Source organism: Arachis stenosperma, chromosome 4 (genome assembly GCF_014773155.1).
Source record: "Arachis stenosperma cultivar V10309 chromosome 4, arast.V10309.gnm1.PFL2, whole genome shotgun sequence".
Taxonomy (NCBI): Eukaryota; Viridiplantae; Streptophyta; class Magnoliopsida; order Fabales; family Fabaceae; genus Arachis; species Arachis stenosperma.
Window position 1 is genome coordinate 150,086,129 of NC_080380.1, and position 16,313 is coordinate 150,102,441.

The 16,313-nt window shown below is 33.0% G+C and overlaps 1 protein-coding gene across 1 annotated transcript; it reads right to left on the reverse strand.

The window, feature by feature from the left end:
* Positions 1–7,249: 7,249 nt before the first annotated feature.
* On the reverse strand, positions 7,250–10,616 carry LOC130975962 (receptor-like kinase TMK4). Its single transcript, XM_057900673.1, has 2 exons — positions 9,326–10,616; positions 7,250–8,734 (listed from the first exon to the last, which is right to left on the reverse strand). The coding sequence occupies exons 1-2, from the start codon at positions 10,614–10,616 to the stop codon at positions 7,554–7,556; spliced, it is 2,472 nt and encodes an 823-aa protein (XP_057756656.1). The 3' UTR covers positions 7,250–7,553.
* Positions 10,617–16,313: the final 5,697 nt, after the last annotated feature.

The following is a 16,313-nucleotide window of genomic DNA, read 5'->3' on the forward strand; positions in this document are numbered from 1 at the left end:
ATCAATTTGTCTGATCTAATTGTAAAAAAAATATGTTTAATCAATTATATGTATTGAATTTTAATTACTAAAAAATATCTTAAAAAAAGAGATTTTAAGCGTTTTTATTTAAATGACTCCCTTAAAAAGATATCTAACTAGACACAGTTTAATTTATTTTGTCATAAATACCATTTTTCTTTCTAAATAGTTTTAAGTTATTTTTCTTTTCTCTCTCGGTACGTAATTCCTTATTTAAACATTATATAAAAATTAAACGCCACAACTAATTTTTTATTTATAATATTATTTAAACATTATCTAAAAAATTATAAATGCTTTTTATGTTAAATATATTTAAGTAACAATAATGAATATTTCTTAAAGTAAATTTATTTCTGGAATCCAACTGAATCATCTTCGAATAGCGAAAATTCTAAGTCTTTGAGGCTACATTGTTCGCCGCCGTTGACCTTTATTTTATTTTGCCTACTAAAGTCACCTGAAAAGTATGCATTATCATTTTGAGGCCATGTATTTATCGTGTTTGTTTTATTTTACCGAAAAATGTTTTTTTTTTTTTTCCTTTTTGATCATGAAAGTATGCGTTATTATTTACGTTTGTGGTGGAACAAAAGAGAAATATATGTGCAGCACAAAAATATATGCATTATCGGTATAATATAAGTATAAAAGATGGAGGGTCATTTATTTTCTGATTGGTGCACAAAGATTCCCTTATCCATTCTTTTCTTTTAATTTTAATTTTTAGGGCAGGGAAACGGTCAATTGCATGTGTTGTATCTTCCATTGATGGTAAAGCTAAGGAAAAACCAGTTATATCGATGGTGAACAGAAAAAAGAAAAGCTTACGAGCAAAATGTGCAGATCGCTGATGCTAGTTTCTCTTTTCGTTTTCTTAGCTTACTTTTATATAATCAATGTGCAAACAATAAAGAGCAGAATAAGAAATGATGTGAATTTCCCAACCAGAGAGTAATAATAAGCTGCTTAAAAAAAAAAAAAGAGATACCATGCAAGAGTGTTGTCTAGAATATAATGAGAAATATATTACACAACAATTACATAAATATTGTTGCCTTAGGCAACCTCATTTGGATTGATGGAATCATTCTGCACTGAAGTTGATGAATCTGTTTCATGTGTATTGTCATAAGCTATATTTGGAGATTGCAACTTTGATCCTTGGGGAGAATACCACATTGGCTTTGGAGGAAATGGGATAGAATCAAGTGGTCGTTCTAACATTTCTATCGCTCTTTTTATGGATGGTCTATCTGAATTCTGAAGGATATCTTTATATACACCATCTGCTTACTAAAATAATCTTTTTTACTAAATTATTATTTTCATCCTCTATGTTCATCAAACATTTGGCTGAAAGATTATCTTGTTCAAACTCCTTATAAATCCAATCTGTAAAAAAATATTTCACTTGCACGAGAATCTTTATTATTATAATTCTTTTTTCCTCCGACTACTACAAGAATTAACTTCCCATAACTATGCACATCGAATTTGTGAGAAATTCGAGAAATTCCACCATACATTTGATTATATATACTTCTGGTGCAATATATCCTGGAGTTCCTCTTGCACACTGTAGAGATACGATGCTCTCTTTCTTTGTGCATATTTTAGCTCGTCCAAAATCAACAATTTTAGGAACAAATTTCTCGTCCAAAAGAATATTTTGAGGTTTAATATCAAGATGTAAAATTTTAGTGCTACATCCCCAATGTAAATATTCTAGCCCACGAGCAATACCAATTATAATTTGGTAGAGTATATTCCAATCCAATTTGCACACAGCATTAAACGATGCCATTTCATCAATAAATTTATCTAAAGAACTATTTGGCATGAATTCATAAATTAATGCTCTTTTATTTGACTCATAACAAAATCTTAAAAATGGGACAATATTCACATAGGATGTTCTATTAATATTTGCAACCTCATTTATAAATTCTTCTCCATCAGCTTTACACTCTTTTAATTAATATCTTTACTGCTACTTGATGACCATCACTTAAATTTTCTTTGTATACAACACCAAATACTCCTTTTCCTAGTTCCTCACGAAATGAATTAGTCACTTTTTTTACCTGTGAATAACTATATCGTTTTTGCACCATAAATCCATGACTTTTATCAAATCCTCAACATTGTGATCAACAATTGTTTTCTTGAACAGGATTTTTTGTAACCTCTTGCTTTTGTAAATAATCGCAGCACATGTTACCAAAATTCCAACACTGGCTGCTGATATATAAGCCTGTACGTATATATGCAAGGAACGAAGTGGAGATCAATTACAAACAATAATTTGAATATAATCCTTTGAGTAAAATTCTTAAGAAACATGGACCAAAAAATCAATCACTCATGACTTTTTATATTGATGAGCTGGTTAAACTTTAAAAATGATTTTACAAGTTAGATATTTTAAATAGTAAAGCAAAGGATCAACAAAAGTTCTTTAAGTGATGAGTTACCATGATGAAATTCAATTCGGAGAGTGTTTCATGCATTTGATTTCTATACACTCTAGTACTCTATTATGCATATTAATTTATTATTATTTATATAACATTTGTCAAATTTTTTAAACAATTTAAAAATCCAGAAATTTCTGTTTTATTCATTTTATGTTTTATAGGAAGAAATGTGAGTATTAATGGTGTAAAATCAAACTAAAACACACTAAGTTTTGTTTGTGACAGATTACACGGTGAAGCAGAGATTTCATTCTTAAGCTGAAGTAAAAAGAACGGGAAGAAGAAAAGAAAAAGAAAGAAAAGATTAAACATTACTCATGCAGCAAGGCATCGAATCCAACTGACACTCTAGCACTCTTCATTTCTTAAAAGTAAATTTATTTCTGGAATCCAACTGAATCATCTTCCAATAGCGAAAATTCTAAATCTTTGAGGCTACATTGTTAGCCGCCATTGACCTTTATTTTATTTTGCCTACTAAAGTCACCTCAAAAGTATGCATTATCATTTTGAGGCCATATTTACAAAAAATGTTTTTTTTCCCCTTGAAAGTGTGCATTGTTATTGTTGTGGACGCACGTTTGTGATGGAACAAAAGAGAAATAAATGTGCAGCACAAAAATATATGGTAGAAACTCAGGTGCAGTCGACTTCACGTGAAATTGATATTTGAGAGTAGTTAGATGATTTGACTGATTTAACTAAATTTTTATCTAATAATTCTCAAGTACTAACTTCATGTAAAGTTAATTTTACCTGAGAATATATATGCATTATCGGTATAATTAAGTATAAAAGATGGAGGGTAATTTATTTTCTGATTGGTGCACACAGATTTCCCTTATCTATTCTTTTTCTTTTAATTTTAATTTTTAGTGCAGGGAAATGGTCAATTGCATGTGTTGTATCTTCCATTGATGGTAAAGGTAAGGAAAAGCCAGTTATTAGCGCCGAATTTTCGTTGAATTTGTTTTTTATATCAAATTTTAAATATTTAAAATTTATTAATTTTTATATTTCTAAATTAAATATTAACTATTTAACATTCCAAAATAATAAGATAGTTAAACAAAATTAAAGAGATAATACAAGACACGAAATTTCAAAGAAAAGAATCTTAATTGAGACTTATATATATATATATATATAGAATATACGTAATACCAGTATATAGAAATTTAAATTTTCAACCTAGTACTTTTTTTCCTTAAAAATATCAATATCATTAAACGTTATTTCTACATAACAAACAGAATAGCCATCATAGAAAAATTGAAGGATAGAAAAAAAGAGAGATAGAGAAAAAGACAACAATGACTTGAATATTATTTTTGGACTTTTTTGAGACATAATGTATGTAAGATACAATACAATTGTTAAAAGTATTCAATGAAAGAGACAATATTAGAGACTCACACTAACGTAGTGTTTGGGATTTTTTTTTTTTTGTCGGTTTGAGATAGTTTACTTGACTTATATACAGAACAAAATTATTGTAATATCCTTTTTATGTGTTATAGGAAAAAAATTGAGAATCAATGTGTAAAATCCAACTAAAATATACTATATTAAAGAGTTTCGTTTGTGACAGATTTCACAGTGAGGCAGGGGTTTAATTTTTGTAGTTGAAGTAATTAATAAGAACTAGAAGAAGAAAAGAAAAAGAAAGAAAAGATTAACTCATATAGCAAGGCATTGAATCTTCAGTTGTTTAGTTATAGCAAGCAAACCACACTGCTCATGTATAATTACAATTGTCTCTAGCACAATGAGAAGCTTTACTTTTCTCATGTCAACAAGTTGTTATAGCTCCACAAAACATACCACTTGAAAAAAAAAAAAGAAGAGATACCATGCAAGAGTGGTGTCAAAAGTATAATGAGAAATATCTTACACAACAGTTACATAGATTATTTGTTATCTTAGGCAGATTCATTTGGATTGATGGAATCATTCTGCATTGAAGTTGAAGAATCTGTTTCATGTGTATTGTCATAAGCTATATCTGGAGATACAATTTTAATTTTTGGGGAGAATACCATATTGACTTCGTAGGAAATGGGATAGAATCTAACATCTCTATCATTCTTATTATGAAGGCCTGTTTGAAGAATTTTTTTTGTATAGAGCTGCAATGGTGGCATCGAAGACAGCGGTAGTAAAAAAATAGGAAGAAGTGATAAAATATAATTTTGAATTATGGTAAATTTAAGTAATTGAAGTGTGCTTTTTTTTGTTTGATGGAATTTGAAATCCCGCCTAACAAAAATTGGTTGAATCCTTCTTGGTTAAGTACGGGACGCAATTTTGTTTTTCGGGTCGAACAGAAGCATTTTCGAATAGCAAAAGTTGTTTGTCTATGAGGCCACATTGTTTGCTGTTCACTTTTATTTGTTTTTCTTTTTTATTTCCGTGTACTAAATTCTAAAGAAATTTTTTATTTTTATAAATAAAATAAATGTAATATTTATCGAAATAAATATTTTTAAGATTATTTATTTTGGTAAATATTACATTTATTTTATTTATAAAAATAAAAAATCCAAATCTAAAGTCATCTAAAAAGTATGCATTATCTTTTTTTTCCTTTTTCTTTACCGAAAAATTATTTTTTCCTTTTTGGTCGTGAAAGAATGCATTATTGTTGTTGTGGACGTCTATGGCCACGGAATAAAAGAGAAATAAATGTGCAGCACAAAAGTATAGATTATCAGTATAACTGTATAAGTATAAAAAATCTGAAGGGTAATTTAGTTTCGATTGGTGCACAAAAATTTCCCTTATCTCTTTATTTTACTTTTGATTTAGTTATTGGTTGTTATGGTATTTAAAAGGTAGTATTTAATTTATTAAAAAAAATTAAAATTAATATTTAATTTGAAACATATAAAAATAAATTATTTTTAAATATTTAAAATTTATTATAAAAGATAAATTAAGTAAAATTCAAAATGTAATAGACATTCTAAACTTTATCTTAGTTATTTGAGAAAAGTTCAAGAACTAACAAAATTCTAAGCTTAATAATAGAGAAAGAATTAGTATTAGTGTAGTTTAATGATTAAGGAAGATGTTTTAAACTACACTATTTAGTCCAAGATGTCTTGAAACTTGCATATATTGAAGAATAGATTGTCTATCAAACTTGCCTTCAGTTCATTGGCTATCGATTCACTGTCAGAATTTGGAACTCCAAACTTGATAGCAAGTTTTGCAATAAGACTCTTCTCCCACAACTTTAGGATAGCAGAAGCTAAGCCTTGAAGTCTTCTGTTCCTTCCTTGATAGTTCATATTAAACACACAAAATGATTTAATTGACTTTATGCACAAAGGGATAACCATGAAAGTTGTTCTGAATATACCAAGGACAAAATGGACTGGCAAAAGGTTTAGCAAGCTTCCTGAAATATGTTAATCCTTAATCAGTCTCCCTGTCTTGCAATAATCCACTGCAATTCACTTCTTGAATACAAGTTGATGCAGAATCGTTATGGTTACCATTCCTGCATGGCATGTCACTAGAAGCTCTCCAAAGTAATTGTAAAATACTAAAATGTGTTGATCGCTGATGCTATGTGCTTTTTTCACTATCTTATTACTTTTATATTATCAATGAGCAAACAATAAAGAAGAGCAGGAATAAGATACTACAATAAGAAATTCATGTGAATTTCCCAATCAGACAATAATAATAAGCTGCTTATAAAAGAAATCTTACTCCAAATTAAATCTCTGCAATGGAGAAATTTGAAATGAATTTATATTGCCAATGAATCTAACTCCTTCTATAATTAGTTAACTTGAAGTTTAAAAATATTTCTACTTATTTAAGGTATTTATATATTATTTTATTTGAATCATTATCAAGAGGATCATTAAGTATAGAAGAATAGAGTTAGGAGGGAGGAGCATAACAAGCAGAGAAGCCATTTTAGAACATAGCAGAGGATAATACAAGACACGAAATTTCAAAGAAAAGGGCAGTAATTGAGACTCATAAACGTATTGTAACGTTTAGTTGACTTATATAAAGAGTAGACGTGTAGATAGGAATTTAAATGTTCAACCTAGTTTAGTACTTTTATAATACCATTAAACATTATTTCCACATAACAATCAGAGAAGCCATTATAGAAAAATAGAAGGATAGATAAAACAAGAGATAGAGTACACGACAACAATGATCCAAATATTATTATTTTTGAGAATGAATGGTGTAAAATCCGACTAAAACACACTATATTAAAGAGTAGAAATGTTTAGTAACCAAAGAAAATCAGCAAAAAACAGTCATAACTTGCCTTATTTAACATTTATTAACTGTTGCGACAATTAATGAATGATAAATAAGACAAGTTCTGTCTGTTTTTTTGTCTCCCTAACATTACATCCATTAAAGAGTTCTATTTGTAATAGATTCCACAGTAAGACAGAGATTTCATTCTTGTACATGAAGTAAAAGGAACGGAAAAAAGTAAAGAAACATAAAGAAAAGATAAACAAGGTAATTATTCATCTTCAATCTCTAATTCAATGCATGAAGTATAAACACTATACGAAAACCTTAGAATGGCTCAATATCTGTGTCTGTCTTTAGTAAGAAACACTTGAGTGTTTTAGCACTTGTTAATCATTGGTCTTTACCAAAATTGTTGTGAAACACTTCATTTGTACAAAAAATTAGCCAGTCAACAACGAGATTTCCTTAATAACAGCGCCTAATACAAAAAACCTATTTACTGGGAACTCAATTTGAAATTAAAATGTTTAATTATGCTAACGAAATAATTTCACTTCAAAATAACGCATGCAAACTAAATGCATTTTCATCAGAAGCAACCACTTAGTTTCAATTTATAGCAAGCAAACCACACTACTCAGATACATCTACAAGTGCCCCTAAGACAATGAGAAGCTTCACTTTTCTCACGTCAGTAAGTTCTTATAGCTCCACAAACATACCTCTTGAGAAAAAGAGATACCATGCAAGACTGTTGTCTAGAATATAATGAGAAATATATTACACAACAATTACATAAATATTGTTGCCTTAGGCAACCTCATTTGGATTGATGGAATCATTCTGCACTGAAGTTGATGAATCTGTTTCATGTGTATTGTCATAAGCTATATCTGGAGATTGCAATTTTGATCCTTGGGGAGAATACCACATTGGTTTTGGAGGAAATGGGATAGAATCAAGTGGTCCTTCTAACAGTTCTATCACTCTTTTCATGGACGGTCTGTCAGAAGGATTTCTTTGTATACACCACATGCTTACTAAAATAATCTTCTTTACCAAATTATTATTTTCATCCTCTGTATTCATCAAGCATTTTGTTGAAAGATTATCTTGTTCGAGCTCTTTATAAATCCAATCAGTAAAGAATATTTCACTGGCATGAGAATCTTTACTATTATAATTCTTTGTTCCTCCGACTACTACAAGAATCAACTTCCCATAACTATACACATCAGATTTGTGAGAAACTCGAGAAATTCCGCCGTACATTTGATTATATACTTCTGGTGCAATATATCCTGCAGTTCCTCTTGCACACTGTAGAGATACAATGCTCTCTTTCTTTGTGCATATTTTAGCTAGTCCAAAATCAGCAATTTTAGGAACAAATTCTTCGTCCAAAAGAATATTTTGAGGTTTGATATCAAGATGTAAAATTTTAGTGCTACATCCCCAATGTAAATATTCTAACCCTCGAGCAATGCCAATTATAACTTGGTAGAGTATATTCCATTCCAATTTGCACACAGCATTAAAGGATGCCCTTTCATCAATAAATTTATCTAAAGAACCATTTGCCATGAATTCATAAATTAAAACTCTTTTATTTGGCTCATAACAAAATCCTAAAAATGGGACAATATTCATATGAGATGTCCTGTTAATACTTGCAACCTCATTTATAAATTCTTCTCCATTAGCTTTGGACTCTTTCAATATCTTTACTGCTACTTGACGACCATCACTTAAACTTCCTTTGTATACAACACCAAATCCTCCTTCTCCTAGTTTCTCACAAAATGAATTAGTCATCTTTTTTACCTGTGAGTAACTATATCGTTTTTGCACCATAAACCCATGACTTTGTATCAAATCCTCAACATTGTGATCAACAATTGTTTTCTTGAACAGGATTTTCTGTAACCTCTTGCTTTTATAAATAACCGCAGCACATGTTACCAAAATTCCAACACTGGCTGCTGATAAGCCTGTACGTATATATGCAGGGAACAAAGTGGAGATCAATTACAAATAATAATTTGAATATAATCCTTTCCGAAAAATTCTTAAGAAACATGGACCAAAAAATCAATCACTCATGACTTTTTATATTGATGAGCTGGTTAAACTTCAAAAATGAATCTACAAGTTAGATATTTAAATAGCAAAGCAAAGGATCAACAAAAGTTCTTTAACTGATGCGTTACCATGATGAAATCCAATTCAGAGAGTGCTTCATGCATTTGATTTCTATACACTTTAGTACTCTATTATGCATATTAATTCATTATTATTTATATAACATTTGTCTATTTTTTTGAACAATTTAAAAATTCTAAAATCTGTGTATACATAAAAGAAGGGGGGGGAAAATCTCAGAAATGTCCCACTAATTAAATAAATCTATATGTACATGCATGGACCAACAAATAGTGACATATATAGCATTCTATATCATGAACCACTCATTTATGACTAAACCACTTACATACAGATCGTCTCTACTTGTTTCACGTGTGAAAAAAATTATTATTTCTATAACTGAACTGATAATATAATCGTATAACGATTGTACTTACCTGCAATTAAGGAAATTGGGAATGAAGCTTTAGATGGAGCAACTGTGGTTGGCTGAGAAGCATTGATGAGCAGAACATTACCCTTAGTATTGAGAGTGACATCAGGTGAGAAATGGGGTATGTTCCCTGATAGATTGTTATTGGAGACATCAATAACCTTAAGTTGAGATAGACCTGTTAAGCTCTCTGGTATTGGACCGCTCAAATTATTTCCACTGAGATACAACTCCCTCAGATCAGTTAAGTTTGTAAATGCAGTAGAGATGGTCCCCGTCAAATTCTTTTTGGTCAAATTCAGGCTTCTGATCTTGTTCTCAACGCACACAACGAAACTCCAGTTTTGACATGGATTGTTTCCTCGCCAAGATCTCGCCAACAAGAGAGGATACTCAAAATTCGCAGCAATTTGAAGCAAAGTGGTGACTTGCTTATCACAAGGCCCTGCATGGTCTAAACAGAACGCGTTATTGCTGGTGTTGACATCAGTAAAAGAGGATTGAAACACTGGGAATGGACCCTGAAAATAGTTTCTCTCCAAATGGACTGAAATCATGGCGAGATTCATCAAGGAAGGTGGAACTAAACCAGTTAACAAGTTATCTTGAAGCTTCAGATAACCCAAGTTGGTGCAATTGGAAAAATGAGGCAGGGGACCAGTGAGCTTGTTGTTAGAGAGGAAAAGAGAGTACAAGCTTGGGAAGGAAGTGCATATGTCTTCTGGTAAGGTGCCAATAAGATTTGTAGCGTCCAGTTGGAGGCCTTGGAGTTTGGAGGAAGACTGAACCAAATCAAGAGGGAAACTCCAGGGTGGGAGGTTGATGTTGTTACTTAGTATGAGGGTTTCCAAACTGGAAAGACCCTGAAAGCAACGATGAGGGATGGAGGTGAAGTTGTTGTTGTCGAGTTGAACATTTGTGAGAGTGGAGAGGCCGGCGAGAGAGGGAAGAGGCCCCGAGAGAGAGTTGTTGTCTAGAAGAAGATGGTTGAGTTGGGTGAGGGTGTTGTTGAGATCCGAAGGGATAGTGCCGGTGAGGGACATTGAAGAGAGTTTAAGAGCGTAGACTTTGCCTTCCTTACTGCATTCTACGCCATTCCAATTGCAGACATATGTGTCTTCGGACCAGTTGGAGGGAGCTGGCTTCAGAGCTTTCAGAAGCTTCCACAAGTAGCCAGCTTCTGGATCTCGAGCTTCTTGCAAATCTGAGTGGACGCACAAGATGGACAAGAAGAAGATGATTATAGCAAAAGTAGTAAAACCAACTTCAGATTTTAATATTATTCTGGGAGCCATTCGATTTAATTTGAGGTTTGAGCCACTAATAATGTAGCATGCAGCAACATAACATATATTTTAACAAACAACCCAACTTCAAATCTATGGTAATATTAAGTTGACTAGCGGTGACTATTCCCAGCCAATAAACAAAGAACACGTGTAGCATAGCTGGGATAATTAAGTTTCAGCCTAATTAAGTTTCCTACTTAACACTTAGGTAGCGTTTGTTTTGCAGTATTGGGACAGAGACTGAGAGACTGAGACACAGTATTATGTTTGTTAGTTTAGAGACTGGTACTAAAATTTCTGTCTTTGTCCCCAAAATTTCAGTATTTCAGTGCCTCCAAAATGTAGGGACACAGGGGACTGATATTTTTAGAAACAGAGACTGAAACTTTAATAATATTTTATATCTAAAATACTCTTATTTTAATTAATTAATTCCAATTTTATCCTTTGTGCAAATTAATTTAGAATTTTATTCTTGTTTCAATTTTTATCTCTCACTTGGCACCAAACAGAATACTAAAACTTATTTCAATCTCTGTCTCTTAGTCTCTGTCTCTCCGTCTCAGTCTTTCAGTATCTGTCTCTCCACCAAACGCTAATTACTACTCTTCAAAAGTGGCCATTAATCATTCAAGTTACACCAAAATTAAAGTAGTGTGGATTATTGCTTTATTTTCTTGTGCTTTAATAAAGACACTTTCATCAATTATTACGGCATACATTGACCCATGCAAGCATGCATGCCCCACCTGAGGATTCAATTATACATGTTTATTGATTAGCCATTTTTTTTACAGTATGTTTGTTAGAGACTTTGAATTACCTTAGATGTTAGAACTATTTATTTTAAATAAAAAGTTATTCCGATCCACATATATTTTTACTAATTAATGAATACTATAAATATTTGTTAAAAAAAGCAAATATACTAAAAAAATAAATTCTTTAACGTATTCAATGTATAAAAAACTTGGAAAGCTAAGTTATTCTAATCTCTATTCAAAAATAATTTGTTTCCAGCAAAAATTTTCATTTATTTTATTTTTTTAATAGTTATTTTTCGGATATTCATTAATGAAAGTGTTGTATGTCATGACTTTGTGTCCACCGTCTTCTCCTGTTGTTTGAAGTTCCAACGGGAGATAATAAGTGTTACCTTGGGTAACAGGAGGTAATGGGCTGGACTCGTTAAGTTGGCCCAATCGTATGAAGGAGGAAACCTTTGAGCAGGTTAGCGCCTTCTGCGACTCCTTCCGACTTGTGTGTGAGAGAGAATGAGGGGTGGTACCTGCAAAGACACTCCGATGCCTAAGTCAGGATGGGGTTAAGCAGGTCTAGAGAGTATTGGGACTTAGTGATACATGAGCGGTGTCAGTGTATTTATAGTGGTGAAACAATAACCACCGTTGGAGTAGTGCCACCTTTTTAGGTGGATAATCGTCCCTTTATCTAGGGATTGTTGGGATATGGCTTCTAGAAATGGGTTAAGAGATTTTAGGGGCAATTACTTATTTGAATAAGTGTTATCTGCCAGCTATCTCTTGAGCCTGACTTCTTTGGAAAGAACTTCGTGTTAAGTCCGACCTCTTCTGAAGAGGTCGGTGAATAACGAAGGCCAATCTTTGGATTGGGCCTTTTGGTGTATTTGGACCTGGGCCTTAGTGTTGGGCCAGGGTATGAACAGTGCCCCTACTCGAGTTCAATCTCTTTTTCTTAAGAGTTGGATTCGAGTATTTGAACTCGGACTTGTAGGCTCTGTATGATTGGTTTTAGCACCTCTTACTTAACCAAAGAATATTTCTTGTCCTAGTTTCGTACAACTCGTTCAATTCGAGTTGTTTTGAGGATACATGACTTGTTTTAATACAAATCACCTTTCTGAAACTTATTTTGATTTCTTACGACTTGTTTTGATACAAATCGTTTATTTCAAAACTCGTAATTATTTCTGAGTATAACCTCATCTAGCTCGTTCGATGCGAGTAGTTTTAAGGTCTTACGATTTGTTTCATTTCAAATCGTTTAATAAAAACGTGGCTATTTCTTGATCTAATTTCATACAACTCATTTAAATTTGAGCTATTTTTAGGACTTCACAACTTGTTTCAAGTACAAATTGTTTATTTTGAGTCATTTTAAAGTATCAGATCATCTTTATAACCATCGGACTTCGTTGCTTTATCCATTGTGCCCCTGCTCGAGGTTGAGCTTTATGAAGTCGGACTCGAGCAATCAAGCAGAAAGGATTTTCGAATGAAGCCTTTCAATGTTTTGTTCAACTCGTTCATTCAGAGTTAGGTGACTTTTTTTTTTGTACAAGTCACTCTTTTGGAGCACAACTAGTTATATATCAAGTTGTTTTGCACAATTTGTTTTAATACAAATTGTTTAGATCACATGGTTATTTTTTACTCGATTTTGTTCAACTCGTAAGTTCGAGTTGTTTTAAATCATCAAGCCGTATTACAACCATTTGACACTAATTTGAACCTCGTCGCTTTATCCGAGCGACCATTGAAAAGATCAGCTCGTGATTTTTGCGCTTTGTCGAGCATAAATTGGCGCCTTAGGTGAAGGGATTATATGCTTGTTCCCTCCCCTTTCTAGTTTTTACAAGGTTGTCATCCTTGTGTATGATACAACTCGTTTTACCCAAGTTGTTTTGGAGGATAGTTTTTACGTTTCGATTTTGTTCAAAAACGTTTACAATCCTTTCTTTCCTTTTTAACTCGTTTCTATACGAGTTATTTGGTTGAAGGATTTTTGTTTTGATTTTGCTTTAGTGATTCATTTTGATACAAATCACTTTTTAATGCTTTGCTTTAACGATTTGTTTTTATAAAAATCACTTTTAAAGCTTTGTTTTTAGATAGACACGACTTGTACTTGACATAATTTCGTTGAAATTATGGTTGACTGGCATAACTCGTTTAATCCGAGTTATTATTATGTTGTTGTGAATACTAGAACGAGTTTTCTTGGAACAACTTGTTTTTGTGAAATTGTTCCATTTTATACGACTAGGTCGTTCTTTTTTAGAATTTGTAGAGATGAGATCGTGGGCTTGAGATTTTGTACGATCCATTTGTTATCCGTGTGGATCGAGTTGTTAAATTGTATTTATGCCTCGAAGGGTATATTTAGTTAAGTTACTTTTGCGACTTGTTCTAAACACAACTTTTTCAACCCGTTTGGCCCGAGCTGTTTCGAGGTGTTTTCTTTCCAATTCGCGTATGTAACTTCTTTCCACCAATTGGTTCCTTGTCGCTTTATCCAGGCGATTTCTATATGATCAGCTCGTGATTTTCGCGGTTTATTGAGCTTCAATTGGTGTGTGTTAATTGTAGAAAATCAATTTCCATAAGAAATTATAATATCTCCTTATATTGAAGGTGTGTCGCGCCCTTGGCAGTTTTTTACCCTTGAGGTTAGACACTTTGTAGTTGCCCTTTCCTAAGACTTCAATAATATTGTAGGGTCCTGTCTTTTTGTTGTCAGCTTTCCTTCGCCCAAACTCAGTAGCCTGATATTATTTCTTATCAAGATGAGGTCTTTTGCGGCGAATCTCGTAGCCATCCTTTGTCAAGCTCTTTTCTTATCCGAGTTTTTGCTCTCGAATTTCTAGAAGGAAGTCAAGCTTTTCTTTTGAACTTGAATGTTACCCACTTTCTTGTAGAATTTCTCGAAGCCTTTTTTCTTATCTGAGTTTGTTTTCAGATTTTTGGAAGGAGGTCGAGTTCTTCTTTCGTGCTCTGATATCATTGTAGAATGTTGTCTTTGGTTTTTAATAATTTTGGACTTGGCTCTCATAATAAGCCAGTGCCCCTACTCAAGGTCGAGCTTCATGAAGTCAGACTTGAGTATTCAGTTGTGCCATTCTTGAATCTTACTATTTGTTGCTATATGACTTTTACAAGTTATTTTGGACTCTTTTTTTGGGAGGTCGGATAACTTGTTTTGTTGTGTCAACTTAGTAAGGTCGGATCCTTATCTCTTGGCTTGAGGAGGCATTCTTATAAATCGCCATCCTTTTTTCAATTTGTTTTAAACAAATTGTTGTGAGGTCGGGTTTACATCCTTTTCGTGTTGATGTTTGATTATGGTCACGCTGTCTTTAAGTTATATGTGCAATTCGTTTTAGGTTTGCCCCTTGCCAGCTTGATTTAGTACAAGTGGCTTAGTGAGGTCGGACCACGATTTGCATTTATAACTTCTTACACCACTTTGGATCTCGTCACTTCAAGTCAGAAAAAGTGTGCATTAGAGAGTAAAGTGTGCTTTCTAGCTGTAGTATCCCTTTTGTTGTAGACATGGCACAATATAGGTAAATTGTTTTCGAGAAATCCGAGTATATTGTAGTAGTTCTTTTTCAAGTCTTAAGTGATTTTGTTGGGATCTTTTCATTTTGGTGTTGGCTTTTCTTCGTCCGATTTTGGCCCGGTGTCATTTTGAATCAAGACGAGGTTGTCAGTTGAAAAATTTCTCCGTATGACCTTCTCATGGCCATTTATGCTTGGGATCTGGTTCTCGAAGTCGTACCTCAAGACAGAGGTCGGACTTTTCTTTGTAAGCTCTAAGCCTATCCGACCTTGTTGTAAAGTCGGACCTTTAAAAGAGGTCAGACTTTTCTTTGTGAGCTCTAAAAGAGGTCGAATTTTCCTTTATAAATTCAGAGATTTCGACCTCATTGTAGTCTGACCTCTAAAAGAGGTCGGATTTTCTTCGTAAGCTCTTAAAGGAAGTCGGATTTTTATTTGTAGACTTGAATCCCCAAAAGAGGTCAGATTTTCTTTTTAAGCTTGGAAAGAGGTCAAAGAGGTCGGACTTTCTTTCTAAGCTTGGAGGTTTTCGACCTCATTGTAGACTCTGGTCTTTAAAAGAAGTCGGAATTTTTTTTCTGGTAATCTTCGAGATTTTTGACCTCATTTTAGAGTTGATCATGAAAGAGGTCGGATTTTTCACAAACTCCAAAAAGAGGTCGGATTTTTCCCTTGTCGGCCCTAAAGAGGTCGGATTCTTCTGAGCAAATGAGGTTTTAGACCTCATTTGTAGAGTTTAACCTTTAAAAGAGGACGGACTTTCTTCGTGGGATCTAAAAGAAGTCGGACTTTTCTTTATTAGTCTAGAGATTTTTTGACCTTATTGTAGAGTCTGACCTTTAAAAGAGGTCGGACTTTCTTCGTGGGAAAAAGAAGTCGGATTTTTCTTTATTAGTCTGGAGGTTTTTTGACCTTATTGTAGAGTCTGACCTTTAAAAGAGGTCGGACTTTTCCTTCATGAACTTTGCAAGAGGTCGGATTTTCTTTGTGAGCTCCAAGTTTATCCGACCTTGTTGTAAAGTCTGACCTTTAAAAGAGGTCGGACTTTTCTTCATGAACTCTCTAAAAGAGGTCGGATTTTCTACAGCTTTTTCCGACCTGGTGGACTTCTTTGAAGTTGCTGAGATAGTTATGTGGATCAGTAGATCCATCGTAAGGATCCATGTTGGGATGTTGAAAATTTTTTAGAACCTTTGCACGCATGACCTCTTTAGAAAAAATATCATCCTCTCCAATGAAGACTGGGCCTTTGTCACCCCGACTTTCTTTGTCTTTTGGATCGGATTCCAGTTTTCTTTCTGGAAGACATCCATCTTTATTGGTGTGCAAACGATATCAAATTCTACCACAGGATTATTTCTTTTCATATTCATTGGCAGTGATG

What these genes read in the sequence shown, in the direction of transcription:
- LOC130975962 (XM_057900673.1), bottom strand. Translation starts at nt 10,616, where the DNA reads ATGGCTCCCAGAATAATATTAAAATCTGAAGTTGGTTTTACTACTTTT. An exon ending in CCCAATTTCCTTAATTGCAG is followed by an intron (nt 8,735 to 9,325) that starts GTAAGTACAATC and finishes ATATACGTACAG; the next exon opens with GCTTATCAGCAGCCAGTGTT.